Raw genomic sequence first — 25,735 nt, forward strand, 5'->3', positions numbered from 1 at the left:
GAATAATTTGAAGAATCTTTATTGAAACATTCAGGTAAGTATTTAAAGAATGAAGCTCATTCCAACAAAACTACTGATTTAACATTTCCAAATATAAAAACATTAAAAATTAATCTTTCTGGGGATAACTTTTATCCCAAACAAATTAGTGTTATTAACATACTTCATTGCACTAAAGAAACCAAGAAGGAAGACTAGTCAACTTAATTGCTTTTGCACTTCAGAAAAAATTGCACTGATTTACATAAATTACCCAAGCAAAATTAACCTTGTGCATGGCATCCAGCACTGCAGGCTTCAGAAGCAGAGAGTCAAAGCAGGTGCCAGTAGAATTCAAAACCCTCAAATTCTGCAGATTATCAAAGTAAGTCCCATTACCACTACTGTCATTATGGTATTAGGGGATACCTGTGGGAGGGGAAGGGAGAGAGGAAAAAACCCAAACGGAGCAAACTGCAGTACTGGTATTCTGTTCTAGAGGGAGGGGAGGGTTTGTGTCACCATCAGGTTACTTGGGGAAAGCAAGTGTGGCCAGAGGGCTTTTCCACAAGAGGCTCTGAAAAGCTGCAGTGAGGTGAGGAAGGTGATTTGGGGGAAAACACCTTTACACATTGGATTTTGATTTATTCAAAGCTTTGCTTTTGCATTAAGTAGTCCCAGACACTCTGAAGTTATGCTGTATGTAAATAACCTAAATAATTTCTTTTGACTCTGTACAATTCCTACCATAGGTAAGTTACTGTTATTCAAAAAAATAAGTGTCGAAACCATCACAAATGTATTGGTTTTTCAAGCTTTACTACAGCTATCTTTAAAAATACACAACAGAAAGAACTCCAGTTACACTGCATGAACATGTTCAGTATTTGGTGTGTAAACGCCGTGCAAAGGAAAGAACGGTGCCTTGTGCTCCTCCCCAGGGCAGGAGCAGGATGCTGGCCTGGCATGCAGATGCACTATTGCTGTCTAGAAGGCTGAAAATTCACTCACTCAGTGCCCCTGCACCCAGGGCCGTGGCTGGGGGTGAAGTGGGACAAGAGCAGGGACAAAGGGGAGATGGCCCAGTGCCCCTCAGTGCCTCCCGTCCCTCCACAGCGCCACCACCCCACGGCTCTGGGGCAGGCTGGGGGAAGGTAATAAAAAAGCAACACAGAACTAGGGTGACTCAGGAGATGTTCTGCAGGAGAGCCTAAACTGAGTTTTAAATACTAAAAAGGTGAACAACGGGCAGTTGTTTTTTATATAGTAACATAGGATAATTTTATAATTATTGGGTGCAATTGTACTTTTCATCGTGTACAGGGCTGAGTGGTTAGTTAGCAACTTGTCATGCGTGGATTCCTGCAGCAAGGATAACTGCCAAGTGTTTTTACAAACGTTTATGAGCACTTAAATTTCACTACAGCTTTGGTGACACCAACATGGAGATGATTAAAGCAACTGTAACAAGTGTACAATAAGACAAATCTCTGTCCCAGGGGAGGGAATGTATATTTGTGCAAAATCCCAGTTAATAAGTTACAGTAGTTATTACTGTACTGTGTGTGGCACTGTTCACATTTTCAATGCATCATTTCCACTCTGCCTCCCTGGGCAGGGGCCTCCTTGGCACAGTCTGAAATCCACACTGGATTTTATCTTTGACTTGCTTGGTCCTCTACCTCGGTGCAGTCTGGTGGCAGTTTGTCACTGTGAATGTCCTCAGTGTCTTCTGTCTTTGCCTGCACCACCTCCTTCTGCTCCTCTGCTTTTTCCACCTCCAAAGGTCCTTGCTCTTGGCCAGGGGAGAGATTTGGGGCTTTCTGATCCAGCTTGTCCAGGTCCTCACAGTGGCTGATGGAACTGGTCTCACTGAACCCATCAGAGCTTCTCAGAGACCTTTTGAAAGCTTTCTGACCTGTGGAGTGTTTGAAGCATTCAGAACCCATGAAGGCAGCAAATACAAACACAGAGTGCACAACTTCAATTTCCAAAGGAAGGAGTGGAATTTTGGAACAGCAGAAAAGTAGTTTTTGTTTGTGTGCTACTGTGGACCCTGAACATAGAACCTAGACAGGTCTGCAAAGTAACAGCACCTGTTACTGTCTCCAGTGTGTGCAGAGACAGAGAAAACTGAGCTGAAGCCAAGCTGCCTGCTCACAAACTGAAATCATTCCAGCTTAAACAACTGCACTGAAAGTCACAGGCTGGAAGCCACCAGCCCAAAAGGTGAGTTAAAACTGGGTTTCCTGCCAGGCAAATCAGCATTAATTACTAATGTCATAGATTTAACAGATCTTCACCTCAGAATTGCTTAGGCCAAAAAATGTTTGGTAGCCACAGAAATGCAGGTGCTGAAGTACATGACTACGTTATTATGCTTTTATTTCAAATAAAACTTTTGGCTTCTTTACCTGTTCATTTTTAAAGCTCAATTACCTCATAGTATTCCCCAGGAAGATTTCAGGCTTCATGGGCAGTTGTCAGTTAATGGGACAACTTCCTGTAGTCACAGGAAGAATACATAGGGAGAAAACAGCTTAGGGAGTGCTCTGTGCCATGTGTACATTAAGGTTTTTAAGGTGGTAGAAGATGAGCTCTGGTTCCAGATGTTACAAAAGACGGAAAATCATGTGGGTGTTCCTGAGTTAGGGAAGTTTTAGAAATTAAACTTGGACACAGAAACTTACCAGGAAGTCTTTGCTTTGCAAGGCTGGAAGTGGGAGTTGGTGGTGGAGTGCTGCCTGTTCCTTGGGCCTTTGATACATACATAGATTCTGTGGATTCTAGAGAGCCTGCAGGTTAAAAGAAGGAAGTTGACTAAAACTTCAGAAGCAGCAGTATTTGAGTTCAAACTGGCACATGGGCGTGATGCCTTTCTGAGAAGCCAGGGATGGGAGTGCTGAGACGTCAGACGTGAATCGTTTCCCCTCACCCTCATTTCACAACACTGCTCCACTCTAATCCCATTTCCTTCCTGCCTGGCCTGTGACATCTTCCCAGCTGCAAGCTGGAAGGGGTATCCAGCCTGCAGGGCCAGCATTCCCAGGGAATGGGCTGTTCTCTGTTCTAAGAACCTGCCACTGGGTGCATCCTGAGTCACAAAGGCCCTGAGCACAGCAGGAAGCATTCCCTGCAGGGTACACACACACAGACAGGGGCCACTCAGGAAAAAATCCCAGGAAAATTCATTCCTATGACTGCCACAGTACTTCTACAATGAAAATTTATAATTTCAGGAAGTATTATGTAGGTACATTGGCCTCACTGATGTAAAAGCAGCTCTTTCTACATCCCCAGACACAAATTACAAGTCTGAGAGTAAACTACAGCCTTCCACATTGCACCATTCTGTTTACTGCTGTTTCCACACAGCCCAGCTGGGGGCAGGCCCCAGCTGGCTTTAACGTGTCCTCCAGTTGCTGCACAAGCAGTTCAGCACAGAGAGCAGCCCTTAGCAGGACGGCAACAGCCAGTGCCACCCCAGACCAGGACCCCAGGCAGACACCCTGTCCAGGGCACAGTGGAACAGGAGTGCCCTGGAAGCACGGAGAGGATGCACGTGCACTCACCTGAGGAGCACTGTGCTAAGGCCAAGCTACCCCCTGCTCATGTATTTACACCCCCAAACTCCTCCAGGATATGCAACCAGAGGTCACAGGAATGATTCCTCTATTAATAAATGCCAGTGTCTGTCATGGCTTTTTTTAACATGATTCAACGTGCAGGAACAAAATGTAAACTATATGAGAGAGAGTAGAAGATTCTTACTGGGTGTTCCAGAAATAGTGCAAAGCGTGTTCCTGTACACCCAGAGGTGTAACTGATGTCACTCCTGACCAAACCAGCACAGGAGCTGTGCTGCAGGTTCAGTGCAGCCCTGAACAGCCCCAGTGCCAGCCTGAGCCAGCTGCGGGTGCCCCGAGCCCTACCTGCTGTCAGATTGAACGTCCTTCCCTTGGGCGAGGCTTGGAAGGGAGAGAACCAGTTCAGCACAGAGCCCACCACGGGGATCTGGCGCAGCAGCCCCTGCAAAGCACAACCCAAGAGTGGTGAGAAGAGCCCCCAGGGGCGTGAGTTACCTCAGGGTACCACAGGGCTGGTGCTTGTGGCCTCACCTCCTCCAGCAGTCGTTCTTCATTTGCTTTCTGGAGCTGAAGTTGTGCTTCCTGTATCCCTTTTCTAACAACTTCAGTCATGTTTTCCAACAGCTAATAAAACCCAGAAATAAGGATATGTATTATTTGGACTTGAAACTGTCTTTCAGTTCAGGTTTTCAGGATGGAGACAGGGTAGTCAGGTATTTTTCTAATCTAAGACAGTATGTGATAATCTCTATTTTATTATGACCATAAATTAAAGAATATACATAGGACTTGCAGGAATATTTAACACTTAAACCCAGAGGAAATAATGTAATTTTAAACAGGAATGGTACTTTTTTTTTTTTACACTTAGAAATGAGCCTGTGACCCAAATTCTTTGAAAACCTGCTTAGCATATAAATGTTCCTCAGATGAATGTCCGGGAAGAATGTTTATGTTTATAGAGCACCTTTTGGTTCCTAGAAACACCCGGAAGTTAAATCAGCCTCACAGTAACAAGTAATGCATCAGCCTATAGGTTCATATAGGCTCTTGAACAACTGCCACTGATCCCTGTGGCAGCCCCAGCAGTGTTTTATACTGCAAAGGGCAGGCACTTCACTGGGACAGCTGCAGGGGCAAGGAAGGAGCAAACGTCTTTGTGCGAGACAAATGCCGATTTCCATATATTAATGTTAGTTTTAACACCTCCAAAATGCCGCTGTCAGCTAATAGAAGGACAAGAGGAAGCTGCTCCTTTTCCCTCAGGGAGGGGCCAGCCAGGAACACGGCAGCTCAAGACCCCTGGCACTCCCTGGCTACAGGAGGGAGGGCAGTGGGCTGGAACTCAGAGTGCCAGGAAGAACCACTGTGTTTCTGGCCCAGTCATCTTCAGCTTTGGCCCTGCCTTTCAGTGCCTTTACTGCACGGCTCAGGACAGGCTGGACTGATGTGGGGTTTTTGTAAAATCCTTCTTGTACCAACCCCCATTATCCCAGTGGGGCAAATGGGTTCTGCTTCCCAGCTTTGGATCAAACACTGAAGATCCACAGATTTAGTGCAGATTTACTGGTCCCAAGGACTGCACCCTTCTGACTCTTCCACAGCTCCGTTCCTCCCTGGAACCCTCGGGATCCAAGGGGCCCATTCAGTTCCAACCTCTCCACCACAAGAGCTAAACAAGTGAAGGTGCTCTACAAAACACTCCTCATGTCACCCTCCAAGCAGCACAGGGAGTCAAGAGGGGCAGGAAGTCACTGCTAGAAAAAATCTCATTGACATGATCAACAAATTCCCATAAGCAGAAATAGGCAAAGGATTTCTGAAGTTCTATTTATTTTTGAGGTGAGAAAATTAAATGCCCAACACTAGCAGAATGAAGGGATAAATGTAATGCAGGTCACTTAGGAATTCTACTTTAGAGAACATCTGGAGAACTCCATTCAGGTAAATGCTTTGACAAATAGAAGTTGCATCATCAGCTTTATTACCTCAATAGGTAACTTGTAATTTCTGGGTTTAAGACACCAATTTAAAGTTTTTCCACACATTTTCGAGCATAGTTTTATCTTAAAGCTGGTATATAAAGAATCTCAATCCCACCACATCTAGCAGTGAAGAGAAACACCAGCTCTCAAGCAACCTACACTTTTGTTTTTTGACAGCTTAAAATCTGAATGATAAAGTGATGCTATTTCAGTACTACTGAAGGTTTTCATTAGAAGTACTGCACACAGGACCATGAACACAAATCCAGACATCCTCACAATATCATAACCTGTAATGCTCTGTATGTAGACAGATTATTCCATCCAGTAATTAAAACTCTTGCAGGCAAACACAACTTTTACCTTCACAATGAACAAAACCATGTCCTGAAGCCAATATGAAAGGGGAGAAAAAAAGGTGCTTCAATATTTTGTGAGTTATTAATACATACTCTTGAATTTTCTTCAATTTCTCTGCCTGTTGCTGCAATAGTTTCAACCAGCTCTGACACGTCCAGGTCCTCTGTGACCATGCCAATGTAAACACAGTTCTTCTGCCCTCCGAATTCCGGACCTGGGGGCACAGGGAGAGTCAGATCTTTGTGCTGAACAAATCTGCAATCCTGCAAGGGCTGCGGCGCTCGTGCTTGAGAATCTGGAAATCCCAGTACACCTCCCCCTCCAGTACCTAAGGGCAGGATCTGTGGGGGTACAAATTATGCAGGCCAAGAAAGTTCAGCCCTGGGGGTTTACAAAGACAGGAAACATGCCCCAAGCACGACAAACAGTGGATATTTTATACAGTCAAGGAGTTGTATTATAAATATCAGTGCTGAATATGCTTTAAACTCCTTAACTTTCTGCCATTTACAGATTACTTGGTTCCACAACCGTAGGGCACTTAATTTTTGACAGCTGATTAGAAAAAGATCAGAGTTCTGAACAAGCAAATTAATACTTTCAGCTATCATGTGGCACAGTGTAAATGTGAAAATGCTGCTAATTATCACAAAAGTCATCTAAAGCTTTTAGTTGAGCCACAGAAAGCAGTGAAACCATCAGTGCCAGTGAGTTTGGAATGAGATGTGCTTTCCACTAGATCCAGCACTACTTGAGAAAGGCTCAATTCACACAGGAATGCTGCAGCATTTATTCTTTCTGGCAAGGAAACCCTTCTTGGTCGAGTTGCCCACACATCAGTTTTCACAAGGATTTCTGAGGGCAGCTCATCTGGTGAACACTCCTGAACTGCAACATGGGGGAGGTGGGAACAGGTACAGGTGTTCCTTTTGCAATAACCACATGGGCAGCAGCTCATTCTGCATTATAATGGCCTATAAATCATTCTAGCACAGCTAGGAGAATGACTACTGGCTTGAACAGAAATTCTTTAAATAGTGCAGTTACCCAAAGAAAAGGTGAGATCCGACTCCAGGTCATTTAACTTTTTCAGAAGTTCTGTATTGATTTTTTCTAGTTCTTTTTCTTGTAGGTCATCATTCTTCCCATCACTGTGATAGTTGTACCTTCAAACCAAGCCAAGAGATAGTAATTTCACTTTACAGTACATACAGAGGAAGCTCACATTTAGCATTTAGCACATTTCTACAAATTCCTGTAGAAATGATTTTACAAACAAAAAGCCTCAGAACATTACAGCTCCTACCAGCAAGTTTATTGCCATTTATCATCAGGGGCTGGGGGTGGGCTGAGCTTGCTGCTGCAAACTCAACACAATGGATTTCTGGTTGCTGTATTGATTATACCTGAACTGTTCTGACTGTACAGAACCCTTCCCAGAGGGCTGCATCAAAGGATCAGAACAGACACTTGGAGGGCTTTTTAAAGTCTATAGCATATCAATGAGTACCATTATAGATAAAAATAGAAGTTATACTTGGCTAAAGACAGTGGGATGCACTTGCTCATTACATATCCCCCACACACACACACTGCCTCCAATGTTACAACTGGTGCCCAAAGCAACTCTTCAGCTTTTCTTTAAGAAATAATCAAAGAAAACAATTTTACAAAGGCAATTTCCTAAAAAGCACTCAAAAGCTTCAACTGAGTGCAAAGCCAGATAACAATCAGCAGATGAAACATCTGAATCACCACTGAAGAGACCTCGTGGTCCTGTCAGCTCAAGCACAGTGTTTGCAAATACAACATGAAGAAAATAATTTACCTCACAACACCTAACCCTGGCCAGCCAAGATCTTCAATATACAACAGGCCAACTGTTCTTCTCACTTCTTGCTCAAACTCCTCTCTCAGCTGCAGTGTGCTTGTCAACACCGGTATCTTCATTTTTAAGCAGTCCACCAACTGATCAATGTCTTGTATTTCAGTTCCTAAAACTGCAGAGCAGAAGTGTTAGTGTGTGATAAGTGTGATGGACGTGACACAGATGAGTGAATTAAGGATTTGTAAAGGAGCTGCTCTGCAAGTTAATCACAATAATTTCCAGATAGTATTAAAGATCTTGGTCTATGTAATTAGGTTTTTGGTTCAGTTATTATGCACTGATACATCAAAATGAAAGGAAGTGAGGATTTCATAAAAACCTAATAAAAAGGATTTTCTCATGTTACAAACTAAAAAAACTGCACAAACATCCTCTTCCACAGCCCAGCCGGTCATGAATTAGCTTCTGTGCTGGTTTAAAACAAAACATCACAGCATCAAGTCATTTTCTTCTAAAATCTCCTGTTCTGTGTACACCAGGACCCTCTCTCAGGAGTGTCAGCTGTTCTACAGCCTAAGCCCCTCACCCCACACAAGCCAACAGGAGACACTGTGCACCCCCTGAGCCCTGCACACTGCTCTGCGCTTCTGCAGAGCCTAAACTGTGAGTACAAGACCCCTTCCAAAACACAGATTTTCTTATATCCCCCATCACCAGTAATTATAGAAAACCCTGGAGGTTTAGTAAATAATTATTCTAGCTAAGTAACTCTATTTTGAACACAAGCACCATTACAGTGTTGAAACACCTGTGAAGAAAGGTCAGGCATCTGGTGTTAAGCAGCTGAGAGAAGGAATTTACCTGTTTTTCTTAATGAGTTTAAAAAGTAACCAGGAAATCTTTCTCTGCAGAGGCAGTGAGGCAACATGACCCACAACACCTGAGCTCCCACTAACGCATCCTGCGCTGAGAACAGCAGGATGATAAAGCTGAGGTGCTTTTGGTTTGGTTATAAGAAAATCCTCCCCACAGGAGACTATTCTGAGGAGCTTCTCGAGCACATGTGCTTTTACCCCAGGAGGCTGCAGTCCCATTCCACAGCAAAGCCTGGCATTCCCAAGGGGCTGGCTGGAGGGAACGTTACCTGCAGAGGTCATGAGCGGGCTGAAGCGCACGCACGTGCCCTCGTCCTCCAGCTCCACCACATCGACCCCGCTGGCAGGAACCAGCTGTGCCAGCTGCTCTCCCAGCTGCAGGGACAAGCACAGTTAGGGACCTGGGCATGGCTCCTGCAGGCCCTGCCTCAGCTCGGGGAACAACACAGATGCAGTTTGCTCTCAAAATCAGTTCTTGCACCAAAATACTTCACCCTGCGGGCGAGACGACTGAGTTCGACAGATCCTTAAAATTGTGAAAATTTGGGTAAGCTGCAAGTGTTACGAGTCAGAATTTTCTGCAAAATTGTCACTGCCATTAGGTATGCTGTGATTACTGCACAAGGGATCCAAACCAACCACGTGCTCAGCTCTGCCAGCACAGGCTTCTAGAATTAACTCCAGAGCTGGAAAAGGCAGCTGTCTCTTCAAGAATACACAGACATTGGCAACAGAACATTTGGCTGATTTAAAAGAATTCTGGTTTTCATATATACCCACAAGAGAAAGTGGAAAACCAACAGCTTAAGATTCAGGGATGATTTCAGTAGTAACTATGTGTAAAATGATGAGAAAGGTGAAAGCAATTTTGCTTCAGAGCAAATGAATCTTTTAAAAAGCCACAAGTTTTGCAAAGGAAATTGGATGGAAAATATCTTTCAAACTACTCTAACAAAGGGTTTATAGCTCCTGATGACCCCCTGGACTGTTCCACTGTCATTCCCCTTCCCTAAAGAAAAACGCATCCATTCTTACCCACTGATTGAAGGTGTCATAAATGTGCCTTTCGTTGCTTATTATGGGGTGCTGAATAGTTGAGGCCTGTGCAGCATGTGAGGTCTGATCTGAATCCAAAGACACAAGAATAACAGAAGTGGATTTTTATTTACTTAATTAAATAAAAAGCAACCTAAAATTTGGATAAAAAACAATTACATTTCCTAGCTAAAGTAGCACATCTACACTGGGAGCAGAGGAACATGAATTTTTTTTTTGTAAAAATATGTTGAATATGATAAATACTAGAAGTAAAACAGAGTTGAATGTAATAATTTTCAAAAAAAACCCCAAAACACCCCAGTAAAATATTTCTGAGTTTTGAGGTTAAGATGCCCCAATGGAAATACAACCAGTGTTTTCACAAAGCAAAATCTCACCACAGTAGGATGCAATATTTAATACCTGTGACAGCATTTCCAGAGCTGTTCCCAACATGTTCTGCTGCTTTTAAAATTATTGCAACAGAACTGTAATCAGTAAACCACAGCAACACTGTGCTTGCCATGAGCTGTGAAATGTTTGAAAGGAACAGAAAACCTGAACAAACCAAGATCTCTCCCCACCAATACACTCATAACCAGCCTGCAGCTTGTAAGAGACTTCCATCATCTGCTCCCAAGATCCAAATCATATGCAAATCTTCTCACTCAAGAAGGCAGAAAATTACTTGTTATGAAAATTTAAAACACTGCAGTCTGTCTAAAAAAAGCAGCTATCACGTGTATGATTTGTCACAGATTATGACCAGCATTCACAACCTTTTTAACAGCACGTTACACGAGAGAAGTGCACTACATCACATTTATCTCAAATTCATTTGGTGAATTAGTAGTTTAAAATACTGTATAGAGGGGTTTTTTTTGGTTGTGGTTTGGTTTTAAATAAGTCACATACCTCTGTTTGAATATTCCTGGAAAAACTTGAAAACCACCACAGGTGAACTCAGTTCATCTTCAACCTTCAAAAGAAAAAAAATTTCCCCTGTTTTTTAAAAGATTTGATACCATGTAAAGTTCCTTACACTGCTGAGCAAAGCTTGAGTTCCCTTGGAAATCACCCTGGAATCACTGGGAAACATCAAAGAAGTTCCAGCAGGAAAAGTAAGATTCTAATTGATCCTGCTTTGGATCAGTTTGGAGAAACAGACTGGGCTACTTCTGCAGACAATCTGAGGCTACACTTCACAACTCCAAAAACTGGGGATGTGTTTAAGTAGAGGGCTAAGGGATACAGTAACTTGAACTCCCAAGGCCATTAATACTCTACAGCTTACTCAGTAAGCTGACTACATTTTCTATACATCAAATACCAACTGAAATTCAGGGGTCAGGGAGTAAAATCACCAAACCCTGTTGGACAGGACATCTCACAGAAACTGAATTTGGAATGAGTATATAAGCTGTAATTTATAAACCTATTTCTGGTGTTAAAACCTCAGCTGGGATATTTTTTGTGTACAATTTCACAGGGTTTTAAATGGAATTAAATTAAACTCTGAACACAACTTCTGGATGCTCTGGTGCACCAGTACAGAGCAACAGAACAAACACAATCCAGAGGTCACACACAAGCCATGAGATTTCACTGAACAGCAGAACTTCATTAGAAAGATCCCAAGTGTCTTGAAAACAATGGCTATGATTTACATAATATTTTTAAATAATTTACTCTAGTCAAAGTTATTCTTATCATTTAACAGGCAGAGACAAAGATATACAACCAAGGTATTAAAAATAGACTGTACCGAAGTCTTAATGAAATCCAGGTTTTTCAAGTTTTCCAGCAGCCTTTGACTCTAGAAGACCAGAGCAGAAGAATAAATGGAGGAGAGAAATACAGTTTTAGAAGTTGAAAATTATTCTGAAAAACGTTAAACAGTCACAATTTTGAGCAAATCCCTCCAACATGTCAGACTCATCCAGTTTTTATTTGTAAATTTGGAATGTAATAGAAAAATATTTTCTGGGGTTAGTAAAACACTGACTACAAAGTATGACCTTCAAAAAATAATATTTTGTATATAAGCACAGCATTTTATACCTAACACATTATATTGGACCTTAACTTTTACTACAGTATGGACTCCAAACATACTGCACTTGTACCTCAAGAAACGTTTTGAAGTCCTTTTTACTAAAAGCAAATTACTATTACTTAAATCAATATGATGCCAAGTCGAGTAGGAAAATAAAGTCTCTCTGAAGAGTTTCAAGGAAAAATAGTTAAAAGAAGTGACAAAAAAGGAAATTATGATGTTACTTCACTGTCTAGGAAGAACGAAGACTTTTTTTTCTCATTTATAAAAATATACATACAATCTAATAGTAAAAGTGCATCACTGCCTCAAACATTTTCCTGTCTTTCATCGTGGGTGTAACAGTATGACCCAATGTTACACTGTCAACAACTGCAGTATTTCATTTGAGTCTTCCACAGCACATCACAATAACCATAAAGATCTGTCAAGAGCCGTCATAAATCCCTGCTGAGCTGTTGCTCACCAGTTGTGAGGCATGTTTTATCCTCTCCACAATGCCATCGTGGCCCAGGTACTGCAAGGAGAGCCACAGGGGCAGGGCACGGAGCTTCTCCACGGGCTGGCTGGACGTCAGCCCCGCTGCCAGGGACTGAGGAGGAAACAAACAAACAAACCAACGTTAGCCTCTCTCCAATGCTGCCACTTCTGCCAGCTCTGGAAATGATAATTCAGATGAAGAACATGGCAGCACACTGTGGTCAGAATGACAGTGCCAGGGTCTCGAGGATGGTGAGTGAGGATCTGCACGCACCAGGGAGGGATCCTCGTGTCTGTAGAGCGTCACTGCAGGCACGGCGGGGAGCCCCAGCCAGGAGCCCAGGGTCAGGGTCATGCTGTCGCATTTTGTAGCAGCCTGAAGTTGGGTACAATAAGCACAACATAAGCCACATGTATTTTGATTAACCTCACACAAGCACATTTTAAAGTTTTAGATTTAGTGAAACATACCAGTACAGAAGAGGAGACATAACCCAAAGCCAAAGTTGCCAGATTCACACTGGAAAAAAAAAAAGTGGGTTTAGCATATATTAAATATTTATTAAGAGACAGCATTTTAATCTGCAGTTTAAATATTTCATATTGATGTGGAAGTAATTTTTGTTCATATATTTTTCATTACCAATGCAGGATATGTTGCTACTTGGTATTCCAAGACTGAAAACTCAAAAGTAAAAATCTACTTCTAAAAATTTTCAGTCCAACATTTGGTGAAATCATCACCCAAGGTCACATCCATAATTTGGCATCAGAAATAAATAGTATGCAAATACAGCTATTCTACAAAACACCAAGAGAAACAGCCTTTATTTAAGCTTCAAAAATGTCATTTTAGAACACTGGAATCTTCATTGACATTGTGCAAGTTCTTGGTATTTCTTTTTCTCTTGGTTTAATCCCCCTCCCAGTTGTGTTGCTCACTGCTGTTGCTGCAGCCTTCTTGACAATTTTCAGTGAATTGTCATTTCATCCTCAATAACCATTGTGAAATGCCCTCCCTGACTTAGAAGGTCTTTTTAGGCCTCCCTGGTCTTTTTATTCATATTTCAAGCTCTTCAAAGCAAGGGCAGATAAGATTACCATCTGAATAAAAGTAATCACTGATCTCTGCTGAAATTACCTCTCCAATTAATTCTTCCTGTGTATGTAAATCAATTTCTGTCTCACAATAACAAAATTACAACCACATAAAATGCTTACTACGACAAAACCAAAGCTGGCCCTGTGGCTCTCTGTGAGCTGTCCAATTAGGTGCTGTTAGTCAGACTTTCTTACTGAATGCAGTTACAGAAATAAGTCTCCAGCTGCATACCCTTCCACGTGGAGCCACATCTTGTGCTGCTCACAGAGCTCCTTCAGCCGGCCCAGCTTGTCCGTGTGCCCGGCCCCTGGAGTCCCTGGGTTGAGCAGGGAAAAGGAGGAGCAGAGGATCAGCTCTACCACAGTAACATCTCAGATCACTTCCCAGGTCCCAAGCAATAACAGTCACCTCCCTCATTCATACTTAAAGCAGATTTTCTACACGTGTTTAATTAACTAGAAGAAAAATGTAATTTTTTAAGCTAAAGTTGATAGCATATCTATCAAAAAATTCTGAAGTGTTAATGTAAAACTGATTTAACAAGAGATCTGCACTCACTAAAGTTACAGTCAAATTAATACATCAACTGACATATGCAGAACTGTAACAGCAATCCAAATTTAAATCAGTTAAATAAAATCCCCTTTGGACAGGTAATTATTGTGTGCTCATTAAGATATTTCCTGATATTTCTTGATATGCAACCACTGAGATGTTTAGGAAAATATGTATATGTACTCATGAAATAGCACGGGGTGGTTTTGTGATTGTTTGTCCACAGCACTTACCAGCATTGGCTACAAGCAACAAAGGCAGTTTTCCAAACTCAACATCATCTTTAATCAGTCTGTCCAACAAAGCAACATCCTGGTATCAGTAAGAAAACAATGTGTTTGTCAAACACTGAATTGTTTCTGCTGAACTGGGAAACTGCATTAACATTGAAAATGAACAGCATTCTGAAGTTCTGAGAGGAAATATTCTCAATGTCTTTGTTTTTGGCTTGCACTTTCTTCTTCTCAAAGGTAAAATAATCTGAAGGCCATATAAAGCGTTTGTGAAAAATAAACCACAAATACACCACAGAGTTTGTGAAAGTACTCCAACTACTCCTATTCTAGAAGTTTTGCACTAGAAAGCACTTTACTCAAAAGCCTTTAAAATATTTTGCAAATGACAAGACCAAGAAATAAACTGCTTTTAGAAAATTTCCATCTATGATTTGTACAGCTTTAACACAGAAGACTTAGAGGTTGAAAAAATAAATGTATTAACAGCTTTTCCTAACAGCATACTGGACACTCATTTAATAAGGCTTAAAAACCAACCAAAGCACAGAAAGAGCTCTTAGGGAAGACAAACTTACCATTTGGTGCTGAGATCCAAACATAGTGTTACAAGGCACACGGCACAGGCAGGAAAGGGGCAACCCTAGCTGCAACAGAAATGATGGAATTTCAACTGAGAAATCCTCTTTTCACATGTTCACAGAGTGCCACAAAAACCAGTGTGACAAGAGAAACCTTGATATTACATTATAAAGTAAATTTTCTGCTAAAACTTAAACTCAAATTAATAAGGAAAAAGCACAGGACAAATGATGTATGTTTGGGCTCAGGTCTATTTCACATGACCAACAGCTTATGTAAAGCAAAATGCAACCTAGAAACAATCACTCCTTTTTTAAAAAGTTAGCATGCAGGATCCTTTCAGTGGAAATATTCAGAAAATTTCTCTTCCTCCCACTGTATCACTGCTGCAAAACACAGGCTGTACAAAAACCTCGAAGCATTTTCCCAGACAAATGATTTTATTTTAAATGTACAGTCCACTACAGGTGACGTTATGCTCAGTATGGATTTTGCTTCCTTTGCTGTTATTTCCACCAGAAGTAAAAATAAGTTGTCAAAATCCCCAAAGCTGGCAATATGAAGCCAGGTAGGTTCTAACTGCAGCTCAAGTGACTGTACCTGATTGCAGAGAGCTTGGCCCAGGCCTGTTCTGGCTGCAGAGCTGATGTAGATGACAGGCTGCCTGGTGTAGAGCACGTTAAACCCCTCCAGGGTATAATCCTCATAGCGCGTGTGAATCACGAGGCGACAGATTTTTAGGAGACCCTCACGATCGTCTTCGTGATAATAGGCTGATCCATTTTCATACCTGCAGCAAAAACCAAATAAATATGAGCAACAAAACCAACAGTCAGTTTAGGAACTAAAGTAACTGACCAACAAAAAAGTTCACCACAGGATGGAGAAGACAATAAAAAACTTTCAATTTTCTCAGGTTAAAGTAGACCAAAAGAAAACTTCTACAAGACCGGCTGAGATTAACAATGAGAGAAGCCTAGTATATATTTTCATTTCAGAGACAGTAAGAAAGAAAAAAACATCTGGGTTCCTTTGAGACTGCCTTTAGAGTTCAAAACCTTGCTTACTAAAAGTGGAGTGTGGGAGGAAACACACAAAAGTCTCCATTCTGCTTTTAACATTGATTTAAATTCTGGACTGCTAATTTTAAAGATAATGCAACCTGACATTCTTTAGGCTAGGTTAAGGTTGTGTTTCAGACCTTCCAAGGATTTCTAAGTTTGTGGCACAGTGGTTTCTTTTGTTGACATCCTCAGTCAAGTCACATCCATTTTTAATCATCACTACCTTGTCACACCCAGGGACTCACCTGAAGAGCCTGCAGAGCCAGAGAGTGGTGTCAGAAAGGATCCTCGTTGTAAGCTTCCTCAGTCTTTCCCTGTCCAGCACAGATATATAAGCAGCCAAACTGTGTCCCAGTAGAGCCATGTGACCCTGCTCACCAAGGTTCTGCAGTCTGCAAGCCAGAACAGAGGAATTCCCAACCAAATCCAAGTCATGGGCAGCACAGTAAGATGGGGTTTATGGATTTTTAATGTAGCCTGGCAGAATTGGTTGACTTGCAATTTAAATATTTAGCAGAGGGAAGTGCAGTGTATCACAGCCACCCTGGATGACACACTGAGCTGCCAGTGCACACAGAGCACCTCACTGGCCCAGCTGCTCACAGAACAGCCCCTGCTCCTGGACCAGCCAACACGAGCTGAGCTCAGCACCTCATCTGCACTGGGACCTGAAAGGCCTCAATACCCTTCTCTCCCATGCACAGAAAACTCAGGACACTTACATTACTATGTTTAGAGGAACAGCTTTTCTTTGTTTGTTGGGGTTTTTGTTTGTTGGTTTTTTATTTATTGGTTTTGGGTTTTGTTTTTTAATCTTGAGCATTTTTTTGAATGTTAGTTTTCAATAATCCTCTGCAGATCAGTTAGTACTATTTCCATTATACTGAAAAATGGAAACAAATGCTATTTCCTTTTGTTTTAAAATCTACAGAGATACATGATAAAAATCTATTGGTATTCAAAGCTTTAAGACTTTCTGACTTAAAACAACTTTCAGAAAGTGGAAAAAATGAGCTGTCACATGAGAAACAACCCCCTTGTATAACTCAATTTAGTAATTAGTAATGGAAGCTTTGTAATTTTAAGAAAGCCAAGCCTTATGCATTATTCTGCTTCACTATACAATGTAAGGTGCCTTTAAAAAGTTACCTGGTGGCACAATATTTTACACTTTAAAATGCATAATATATATACTTCTGTATATAAGTATATATACTAAAATATAGAGAAAAATTATATATACTGAAACATATAGAACTTAAAATTGAGTAAGTTCTACAGTAATCAGAATATTTAAAAAATCAGGTGCCTTCCACATACAGTAACTGATATTGGCTGTACCTGTAGGACTGTGAAGTTTCCTCTTCCTCATCTCCATGCATTAGGTTCTGAACCAACTGCAGGATGCTCACCATATCCTGGCCACTGGGAGGGGAAACAAAACCCCATTACAGAGCCACAAACAGGGAAATACCAGCATCTAAAAGAGCCCATCTGGGACTCTCCACTTTTACTGAATGCTGAGCACAACAGAAATGGTTCCTCAGTCTCAGAAAAACTGATCACAAAGATGAGAATGCTGAATCAGGTCAAAACCCAACTTGTTTAGTAGCAACAAATCTACCGATACCTGAAAATCTGGTCTGAAAAGCCTGACCTGCCAACATTGAATTCTTATTGCTACACAGCCAACCAAAGCAGTAGCTAAGGATCCACATTTGGCTTCACATGAATCAGCTTCAGCTCATAACTCAGCACATCTCTTAAACAATTCCCTACAAATCTCAGTTTCTGGCAGATACAAACTAAGTTAGACTTCTCACATGACATGGTAAAACTGGAAAAGATCCACAACAACTCAACTTTTATAACTCCAATTAAAATTTACAGTATAAGAACTTACGTTGACAGTTGAAATTGCTTTTTATTCATAGGGAAGATAACTCAGTGTCTCCACTCAAAACCAGGGTTAGTTTCTGCACAGCAGAGACTTAAACAGCTTTTGCAGTATTTTCTGAAGTGCCAGGCTGAGCTCCTGCAGGATCATCTCCCACAGAGAACACAACCAAATTAAAATTTCATTTTCAGGTACAATGGTCTTACCTGCCTTATGCACAAGAGCTCAGTTTAATTTCTAAAGACAACTGTGCTGAAAAGGTGGGGAGTTTCTAGAGTTTGAGGGGGGGGGTTTGTTTTTTTACTGTTCTCTACCTTATCAGTCTCAGTTTTTTTTTTAATCTGGGTATTTTAATTCAATAGAAGTTTATGTTTACTTTGAGTCTCAATCATAGCTGTAGGCACTACTACTTAATCAGATTCCAAGACTTCAAAATTTCAGTCACCATGGACAAGTAATCTTTTTTTCTCTTTTCTACATGAGAATGAAAACAGTTGGTATGATTATAGTATTACTTCTTTTCCCCTGTGTGAGTATGTGAAAAATTTTATTATGGTGCCTGAAAAATGGTAACTTTTCTATTAATACAAGTTGTTTGGAAGACATACATGCTATGTGCAGTTTAAGATTTTGAAAAGAGCATTATCTAAAAACTGCTGCTGCTTACCTGCCTTGGAGTGGTCCAGGAATATCCTTCCGTGCATATTTCTTTTCATTTTCCTCCTCCACTTTCCTAAGTAAAAGACACCGAATAAACTCTGTATTTCGTTTATGTTTGATAACATCAAATATGTAACTGACTTTGACTTGCAGAAATACATACTGAGACGTATCTATTTCACTGACAACAGGTTCAGAAATAAATCAGATGAGATCAACACAAAAGTTTAGTTCAGACTGATTTAAAGAGTCCCCCAGTTCTTTAGCAGAAAGCTTAGAGAAGAATCTCATGTATACAGGAATCAAAAATTACTTGCACTGCAATAATAATAAAGAAATCCTATAATTTGAAAAACATGCTTGTTTTGGGTATTAGACAACATGCATAAATATGTATACATTTACTTTAAAAACCCCAGCATTTGAGAAACAAAGATGGTTCAGAATGACAATGTGACCTTAAACTACCAGGAACATGAGGGGTTTTTCTGCTTAATGCCAGTGACAAAATAATCTTCCCCTTAGCACAAAGAGCTGTTGTTTGTTATTGTATCCTTTGCACACACCTCTGATTGTCTTCCAGCATCTTCATGGCTTCGTTCAGATTCTTCCCCATTTCTGCTAGAGTAGGGTCCACCATCTTTTAGAAAAAAAGATAGCAACTCTCAATAAAAGGTCACAATTCATTTGTCTTACTGCTTTCTCTGCAATCTAATAAATCCTAGAAGGGGTTAAAAACTCAACATTTGGACCTAGAAAGACAAGAAAGTATTCTTTGAGACTGCCTTAGATGAGAAGTAAAATGGCATCATTCCCTGCCATTTCCCGAGCAGACTTTTACAAATGAGAAAACACCTAACCCAAATACCTTTATAAATCTATTTTTTCTTATTTTTTGTACCTTTAAACCATTTTTTAATCTTAACTAACTGGAGAAATTCCCTTTATGTAGACAAAAGTGTGAAACTAACCTGCAGCAAGCAGCTAAGTCAGGCTGCCATGCAGCAATTATCCCCCAGCTGAACAGAACAGGCCAAAACTCCTGATCTCACTGCTGAAATCAGATACTGCCACAGATATTGCCAGGATGGAAGAGTTTAAAAATTATGGAACTTATTTGCCCTGAACCAATGACAAGCTCGAAGTATTTCCCAAAGAACTGCTCTGGCTTTGAAGAAGTCTCTTTCATAAACTTTAACCCAAGAGGCCTGACAGAAGCTTGTGACACTGCCACAGGACACCTGGACAGGAGCATTCATCCATTTTAGGATTAGATGCCATTAGAAGCTTCCAGAGAATGTGGAATGTATCATCTGGCAGAGCCTGATTTACCTATATCTGAGAAATAAATATACCCCAGTGTGAGGGTAGAAGGCAACAGCACTGCTAAGCCCCATCACGTGAGATGGCAAAACCCCCTGAGATATTCCAGTGACCCCATTGCCGAGTCCCTTCCCCTGCCTCCCACAAATTCAACACCAAGGCATCACCCACACACCAAACACTCTGCTGGTTACCCCTGCAGGCTGCTGCTAAGGCTGGGGGGACAGGGGAGGGACAGGGGTTGTTTAAAGAAAAAAAATGCCACAGGCAGATGCAGACACAAAAGTAAATTTAATCACAGAAGGTAGTGGGCTTCATTTACATGAGGATTTTACACTATTTTCATCCGGAAGACCAATCAAGAAAGGAAAAATAATTAAGTTGAGAGTTACCATATGTCCAAAGACTATTTTTAACCAAATATTTTGAGATTTAACTCACATTACAGCAAGTGGTAGGTGGCTGAAAGAATCAGTAGCTGGGCATGGGCATAGTGATGAGACCAAGACTGACAATTCTCTATTCCATGGCTTTGGAAGGGGCCAGTAACAAATGTTTGGAGGAGGAACAAAAGAACAGAGCAACTACTGGCTAATATTTTACCATCAGAACTCCCAGCGTTCAGCAATAAATAGGTTTTTACACTTTTACACTGACTTGTACAACAGCCACTAGGTATGAGTGCCACAACCTAATTAAGCACTGAGTGACAAAGCAGTACAAATACAAAAAGTTCCAGACCTCAGCACAGATTAAAAGAACTCAACAGCCACTGCAAGCATTCAATACTCAGAAGAAAACAGATATAGCCAAAGGAAAAATATAAAACTGATCTTTGGCAATATGTCCTTACGTTTTGAGTGGTTTCCAGAGTTGCATCATGTCAAAGAAACTCTGGAAAGCAGTTCAGAAAAAAAAAATCTGGGTTTTTTTTTTTTTTTCTTTCTCCTGCAAGCTCTTAAGGGAGTAAATGATTGGACTAATCTACTGATTGTGATTATCTCACATAATTTAATTTGGGCTGCCATAAAAACATGATCAGTGGCTGGAAGGCAGTTACTTGTTTGAACCTTCCTCAGCATGACATGCAAATATTCATATAGATCTGTTGTAAATGAGGACTAAAGATTACAAAACATTACAAAAAGGGCTCTGAGCTGCTTTTGTTTGCTACAAACATAAATTTCACCTGCTGAAATGACATCAGATGTTAAAAACTACACATCCTTACCTTGTGACTCATCCTATCTCAATCACTAATAATTACACACTCATTAAATCCTTCTGCCAATAAGATGCCAGAAACTACATAAAATGCAGCTTTAAAACTCCTAAGTTACACTAAGCTCCAAAAAATGCTATGAAATCCACAAATCTTTGAATTCTAATATGAGCTGAATTGGAAAATTAATCTCTTCTGATTTTTTCCAGTTGCTAAGTGGATATGCAGCAGCTTATTTTCTCCTGTGAATTTTGGAAGGAGAAAAAGCCCACCTTTACTTTCTGCATGCTGAACTTTCTAGATGCTCCTCCTCTGCTCACATTACTAAGGGCATGGAGGTGGGAAGCAGGAGACTTTCTGCTTATTTTAAGCAGCAAGAAAAATAGGTGTGGCAAAGTTGCAGCAACAAACCATGTAGTTAAGAGAGGTTTCTGAACACACTTTAATAACAAGAGCAGTAATAAACAGTATTTTTTTTCATGGTCTTGAACTGAAAATGACTGTGGGAGGAGTTCTTGGACCCTCCCTCCTGCCCCACAGGACAGCACAGGTGTTTGGGGGTTAAAGCAGCTGCAGGAAGTTTCTGCACTCAGTCCTTCCCTGATCACAGGCAGCCTTTGACCAGGGGAGTTACAATTAATGCAAATCCTCCCAAGCTCTAAGGAGGAACCAGCCATGGCTTTTCCCTGCCAGGTTCAGCATCCCAACACCTCCTGCCTCCTTCAGCCCCTCACAGAGCCTGACACACCTCGCTCAGCCTGCTTCGACTTTTATCATCCATTGCCTTCAAATGTGTTAGTCCAACTCCCCAAGGTTATCCTGCAACAGCTTTGATTTGTAGTCACTTCCCTGTTCTGTAACTTATCTGTTACTACTTTATTAAGTACTTTGAACTATTTATGATTTTATAGGCAGGATGTCACACCTTGGAGTCACTTGGCAACTGGGGAGAGGATAAGGAGCCATTCTCTGACTATGATACGACTGAAAATTAATTGCAAATTCAAAAGGGAGAATGCTACTTCTATACCAATGTTTTACAGCCTTGGTTTTGCATTTCTGTAGGCTGTACTCCTAATGAAATAAAGGGATGAACTTCAAACAGTTTACATAAACTAATATTGTGCAAAGCAGCAGGTATAGCTCATTCCCTGTTTCATGGGAGCTCATTTTCCCACTACATTATTATAATGCCTTAAAAGAAAGTTTTACCGTAAAAAAACCAAAACCTCTTTTCAACAGTAAATTCATCTTAAACAATATCACTGTTCTTCAGCCAAAAGAATATTGTTTTTATTGTCCAGGGTAAGAAAAGTTTAAGATAACAAAAAAAAAAAAAAAAGCAGACACTTCATGACTGTTTGGCTTGAATAAAAATGGCACTGTGTCATCACAAGGCTTCTCCTTATAGATGTTTGGTCTTTTAATCTTTATTTATTCCCCTGACATGCAGCAGGACCTTAATCCAGCTCTGCTGCCATGAGTTTTCTGTAAACTTACCAGGATGTTGTGGTAAATAGCACAGTAACAAAAGAGCCACAGGCTGAGAAAGAAACCAAAACAGTTTTCATGTTTAGGGAAAATACTGCTGTAGAGACAGCAAGAGGCTACAAGGAAATAATTTGCACTATTTTACCATGGACAAAGTCACCTAACTTGAAATTTTAAATCTTTCAGAAGATTGGTCACTTCTACCAAAATCCAAATGGGAAAAAAAAACGGAATAGCTCTGTTAAGGAAAACTTCTGAAATCTAACACAGGCTTCCAGAATTATTTAAACAAGTTCAGCCCAACAGAAGATTTCTGAATTCAGATAAAATGAATTGTAATTATATCACTTATGACACACAATACCTTAAAAATAATGCAAGAACATTTCTGCTGAAACAAAGTTAATTGGCAAAATCAAACAAAGAGATTTTTGGTGTGCACACCTGTGTGTCAGATTCCACAATGGTAAAATTTTCATTGCAGTCCTACTGTGCAATATTTTCAATTCTCAGCAAGTTTCTCATCTGCTAAAAAAATATTTTTCCATTTGCTAGACCCTAATCACCACAGTCACACAAGCTCACTGCATTACAGATCATGAGGTGATTGTACCAAAATGGTTATGAAAAATACAGAGTTGTAACAAATGTTAATACAAGTTATAAAGTACTTATCATTACCGGCACCTGCAGAGCTACATGTACAAATACACAGCAAGGAGAGAATCCATGGTTCAATAAAAGACAGTCTCAAATCTATTATGATAACAAATAATGTCCACGAGATAAGTGGACAGATATTCTCTGCAGAAAAAAATGTATCCCAATTGGAGGAATTTCAAATATATCTGGGGAGAAGACTTCTGACATATCATGCCCAAGCCTTGATAAACTGCAAATTGTACAGATATACCACAATCTCAACCAAAGACTATTCCAGGAGGGCACTTACTGCTAAATATCTAGAAGACCATAATTGCATTATGGCATTTTATTATACAGAGGACTACAGCTTTTATCACATATGTGGAAAAAAGCTGTGATAAACAAGAGAGGAAGTAAATCGAATGATAATTCTTGACACATATCTATCTGCATGTATGGAAAAATCAGACATGCAAGTTTTTGCAGACCATTATAGACTATTCCTCACATCAAGAACAATCAAAACATGGACTTCTTTTAGGTATTTCCTTCTTACAGTGTGTTTATTGCTTCTTATGATGAACTAGTCACACAAAAATCTTGGTCAGTACTACACCTGCCCTGTACTAATGCGCTTTCTTTAAATAACCGTGTATCATACGAGTGTTCTCTGAGTCCAGTTCATAGAAAACATACTCCAAACTATTCCAATGAAGTTTTACTGAAATAATGAAGAAGTTTCAGAACAGGCAGGAGTCACTTCTGTCAACAGCAGCAAAAAAACCTAAGCTTTTAAACACTAACAAATACTCTGTAACAGTGTATTCTTCAGGAAGCTCGTAATATATCAAACTTTTTTTGCCACCAACCCATTAGCCACGTCAGAAGGATATTTCCTAACCATTTCACTGGAGCACACCCCATTCAAATTTCTCTGGACCACCCCAAGGATCACACAAAACCGAGCATGCTGCATATAGTAAATGACGCAGGGAGGGGCGTGTGCACGGAGCTTTAGGCACACAAAGTGCGCGTTCTTCCAGAGGCACTGTCCCCACAGCCCCCGAGGGCCGGGGCAGCGCCCTGGGCCCGCACAGGTGCGGGGCAGCCGCGGGCTCACAGGGACAGGGGCGAGCACGCTCTGCCCGGCACTCTGCAGAACCAATATTTGCTTTCTACAGCGCACCGGGCAGCACAGCAAACACAGGGCAGGCAACGCCTCCGGTTCGATTTAAAAAATGGGGAAAATAATAATTTATTTAGCAGTATTTCCTTTCCTGTCCTGCTGAAGGCTAACACTCACAGGAAATAAGCTCCACCTTTTTTTAAAAAAGAAAACAAAAAACCGCTCCTAATGCATTTCCTGACAGCTATGCTGCCTAGTTCCAGATCCGGGACACGGTCACACCGGCGGCTGCAGGGGGAGACACGCCCGGGGGCTCCGCTGCTGCCCCAAAGCTCCGGCAGGCAAAGCCGCCTCAGTTCCGGGGGCAGCGCCGCGCACCGAGCCCCGGCCGCCGCCGGCCCGCGCCCCTCCCCGCGGCCCCGGCCCCACCGCACCCGCACCCGCCGCGGCCGCTGCTGGCGGCGCGGCCCCGCAGACCTTCTCGAGGGAGCCGTCCATGGCCGCGGGCCCGCCGGTGCCGCCCCGGCCGCTCCACGCTGGCAGCGCTGACGGGGCCGCGCGGGGCGGGCCGCGCTCGCGCGCTCACCTGGGCAACCGGCCCGCCCCTCGCCGCACGCACCACCGCGCCGCGTCTGGGGGGGTGCGCGGCGGCAGCACTGCGCAGGGCTCGGCGGGGCCGGCCCTCCACTCCATGCACGGCCTGAGTTCTCCCCCCTACATCGGCTGGTGGAACAGTCCCAGAGACAGCCCGGGTCAGTGACAGACAGTGGCGCATGCGCAGGGAGCGCGGGCCGGGCGGGCATGGGTGCCGGTTCTGGAGCGGAACCTGTACTGGCGGGTTCGAGTCCCCGCCGCGGCGGGTCGTGGCAGGCTGGAACCCGGCAGGACTCTGCGTGGCTCCAGCCTTCGTGAACCTCTCGGTTGTCACCCCGCTGTCGCCTACGGGGGCATTAAAGCCTTTCCTGCGCGTACGGGTCCCGCCCTGGAACGCTGCACAACCGAGGCGGACAGCACGCACCTGCCCGTGTGCTGCCATCCGATAAACAGCCCCCGGAGACCCAAACCCTGGGCTTTTCCTGGGCCTTATTTCTGTTCTTCCAAGCTGGAGTTGCTTTTCGGTACATATCCCTCGTGCTATTACTGCTGTGTTTTATTGCCATTGCTGTTATTTAACGGCACTTTTGCGCAGGGATGTGTTGGGATGAGGAGCCGGGAAGGGCAGCCCCTGGACCCTGACACAGCGCTGGGCAGCGCGCTCTACACTCTGATTGAAATTTACTTAAATCTACAAGACAGCCATGCCTATTTTTAGTCGTTCATGGCAGAATTCATGATCGTTTCAAATCCAGGTCACAGAGCGAAGTACCACCTCCTGCCTGGAGATGGTTCCCTCGGTCAAGCCTGAGCCCATTGCCAGGAGCAAGGGGAGCTCCCGGCGCTCCCGGGTCGCTCCTTTTCTTCAGGCCGAGGGGGCTGTCTGGCAGGACAGAGCCACCTCGGTGTCACCTCACCCTCCGCTTTGTGACACTGCTCCTGTGTGTACAAAGCTGCGTACACGAGTCTCTTCAATAGCCTCACATCACTTGTGGCTTTCATCTCAAGTTGTCTCAGCAGCAGAGGGCAAAGCAGAGCAACCCCACGGGCTGC

General features: G+C 42.2%; 1 protein-coding gene across 2 annotated transcripts; it reads right to left on the reverse strand.

Moving 5' to 3' along the window:
- Positions 1–3: 3 nt before the first annotated feature.
- On the reverse strand, positions 4–24,716 carry PDXDC1 (pyridoxal dependent decarboxylase domain containing 1). Of its 2 annotated transcripts, none has more exons than XM_063413983.1 (23): positions 24,566–24,716; positions 18,848–18,921; positions 18,289–18,354; positions 17,066–17,149; positions 15,970–16,116; positions 15,261–15,450; positions 14,657–14,725; positions 14,079–14,157; positions 13,522–13,606; positions 12,660–12,708; positions 12,463–12,564; positions 12,175–12,300; positions 11,418–11,468; positions 10,568–10,631; positions 9,650–9,738; positions 8,884–8,989; positions 7,740–7,911; positions 6,959–7,077; positions 6,004–6,125; positions 4,098–4,190; positions 3,912–4,008; positions 2,670–2,774; positions 4–1,897 (listed from the first exon to the last, which is right to left on the reverse strand). In XM_063413983.1, exons 1-23 carry the CDS (start codon positions 24,584–24,586, stop codon positions 1,635–1,637), a joined length of 2,373 nt encoding a protein of 790 aa, XP_063270053.1. In that variant the 5' UTR covers positions 24,587–24,716; the 3' UTR covers positions 4–1,634. The 2 variants fall into 2 exon arrangements, with proteins under 2 accessions (XP_063270053.1, XP_063270052.1); XM_063413982.1 differs by lacking the exon at positions 24,566–24,716 and adding an exon at positions 24,529–24,550.
- Between the last annotated feature and the right edge of the window lie 1,019 nt (positions 24,717–25,735).

This window comes from Prinia subflava, chromosome 17 (assembly GCF_021018805.1).
Source record: "Prinia subflava isolate CZ2003 ecotype Zambia chromosome 17, Cam_Psub_1.2, whole genome shotgun sequence".
NCBI classification, from domain to species: Eukaryota; Metazoa; Chordata; class Aves; order Passeriformes; family Cisticolidae; genus Prinia; species Prinia subflava.

What these genes read in the sequence shown, in the direction of transcription:
- PDXDC1 (XM_063413983.1), bottom strand. Translation starts at nt 24,586, where the DNA reads ATGGACGGCTCCCTCGAGAAG. An exon ending in GCCAAGCTCTCTGCAATCAG is followed by an intron (nt 14,726 to 15,260) that starts GTACAGTCACTT and finishes TTTCTGTTGCAG; the next exon opens with CTAGGGTTGCCCCTTTCCTG. An exon ending in AAATTGAAGAAAATTCAAGA is followed by an intron (nt 4,191 to 6,003) that starts GTATGTATTAAT and finishes GGGTTTTATTAG; the next exon opens with CTGTTGGAAAACATGACTGA.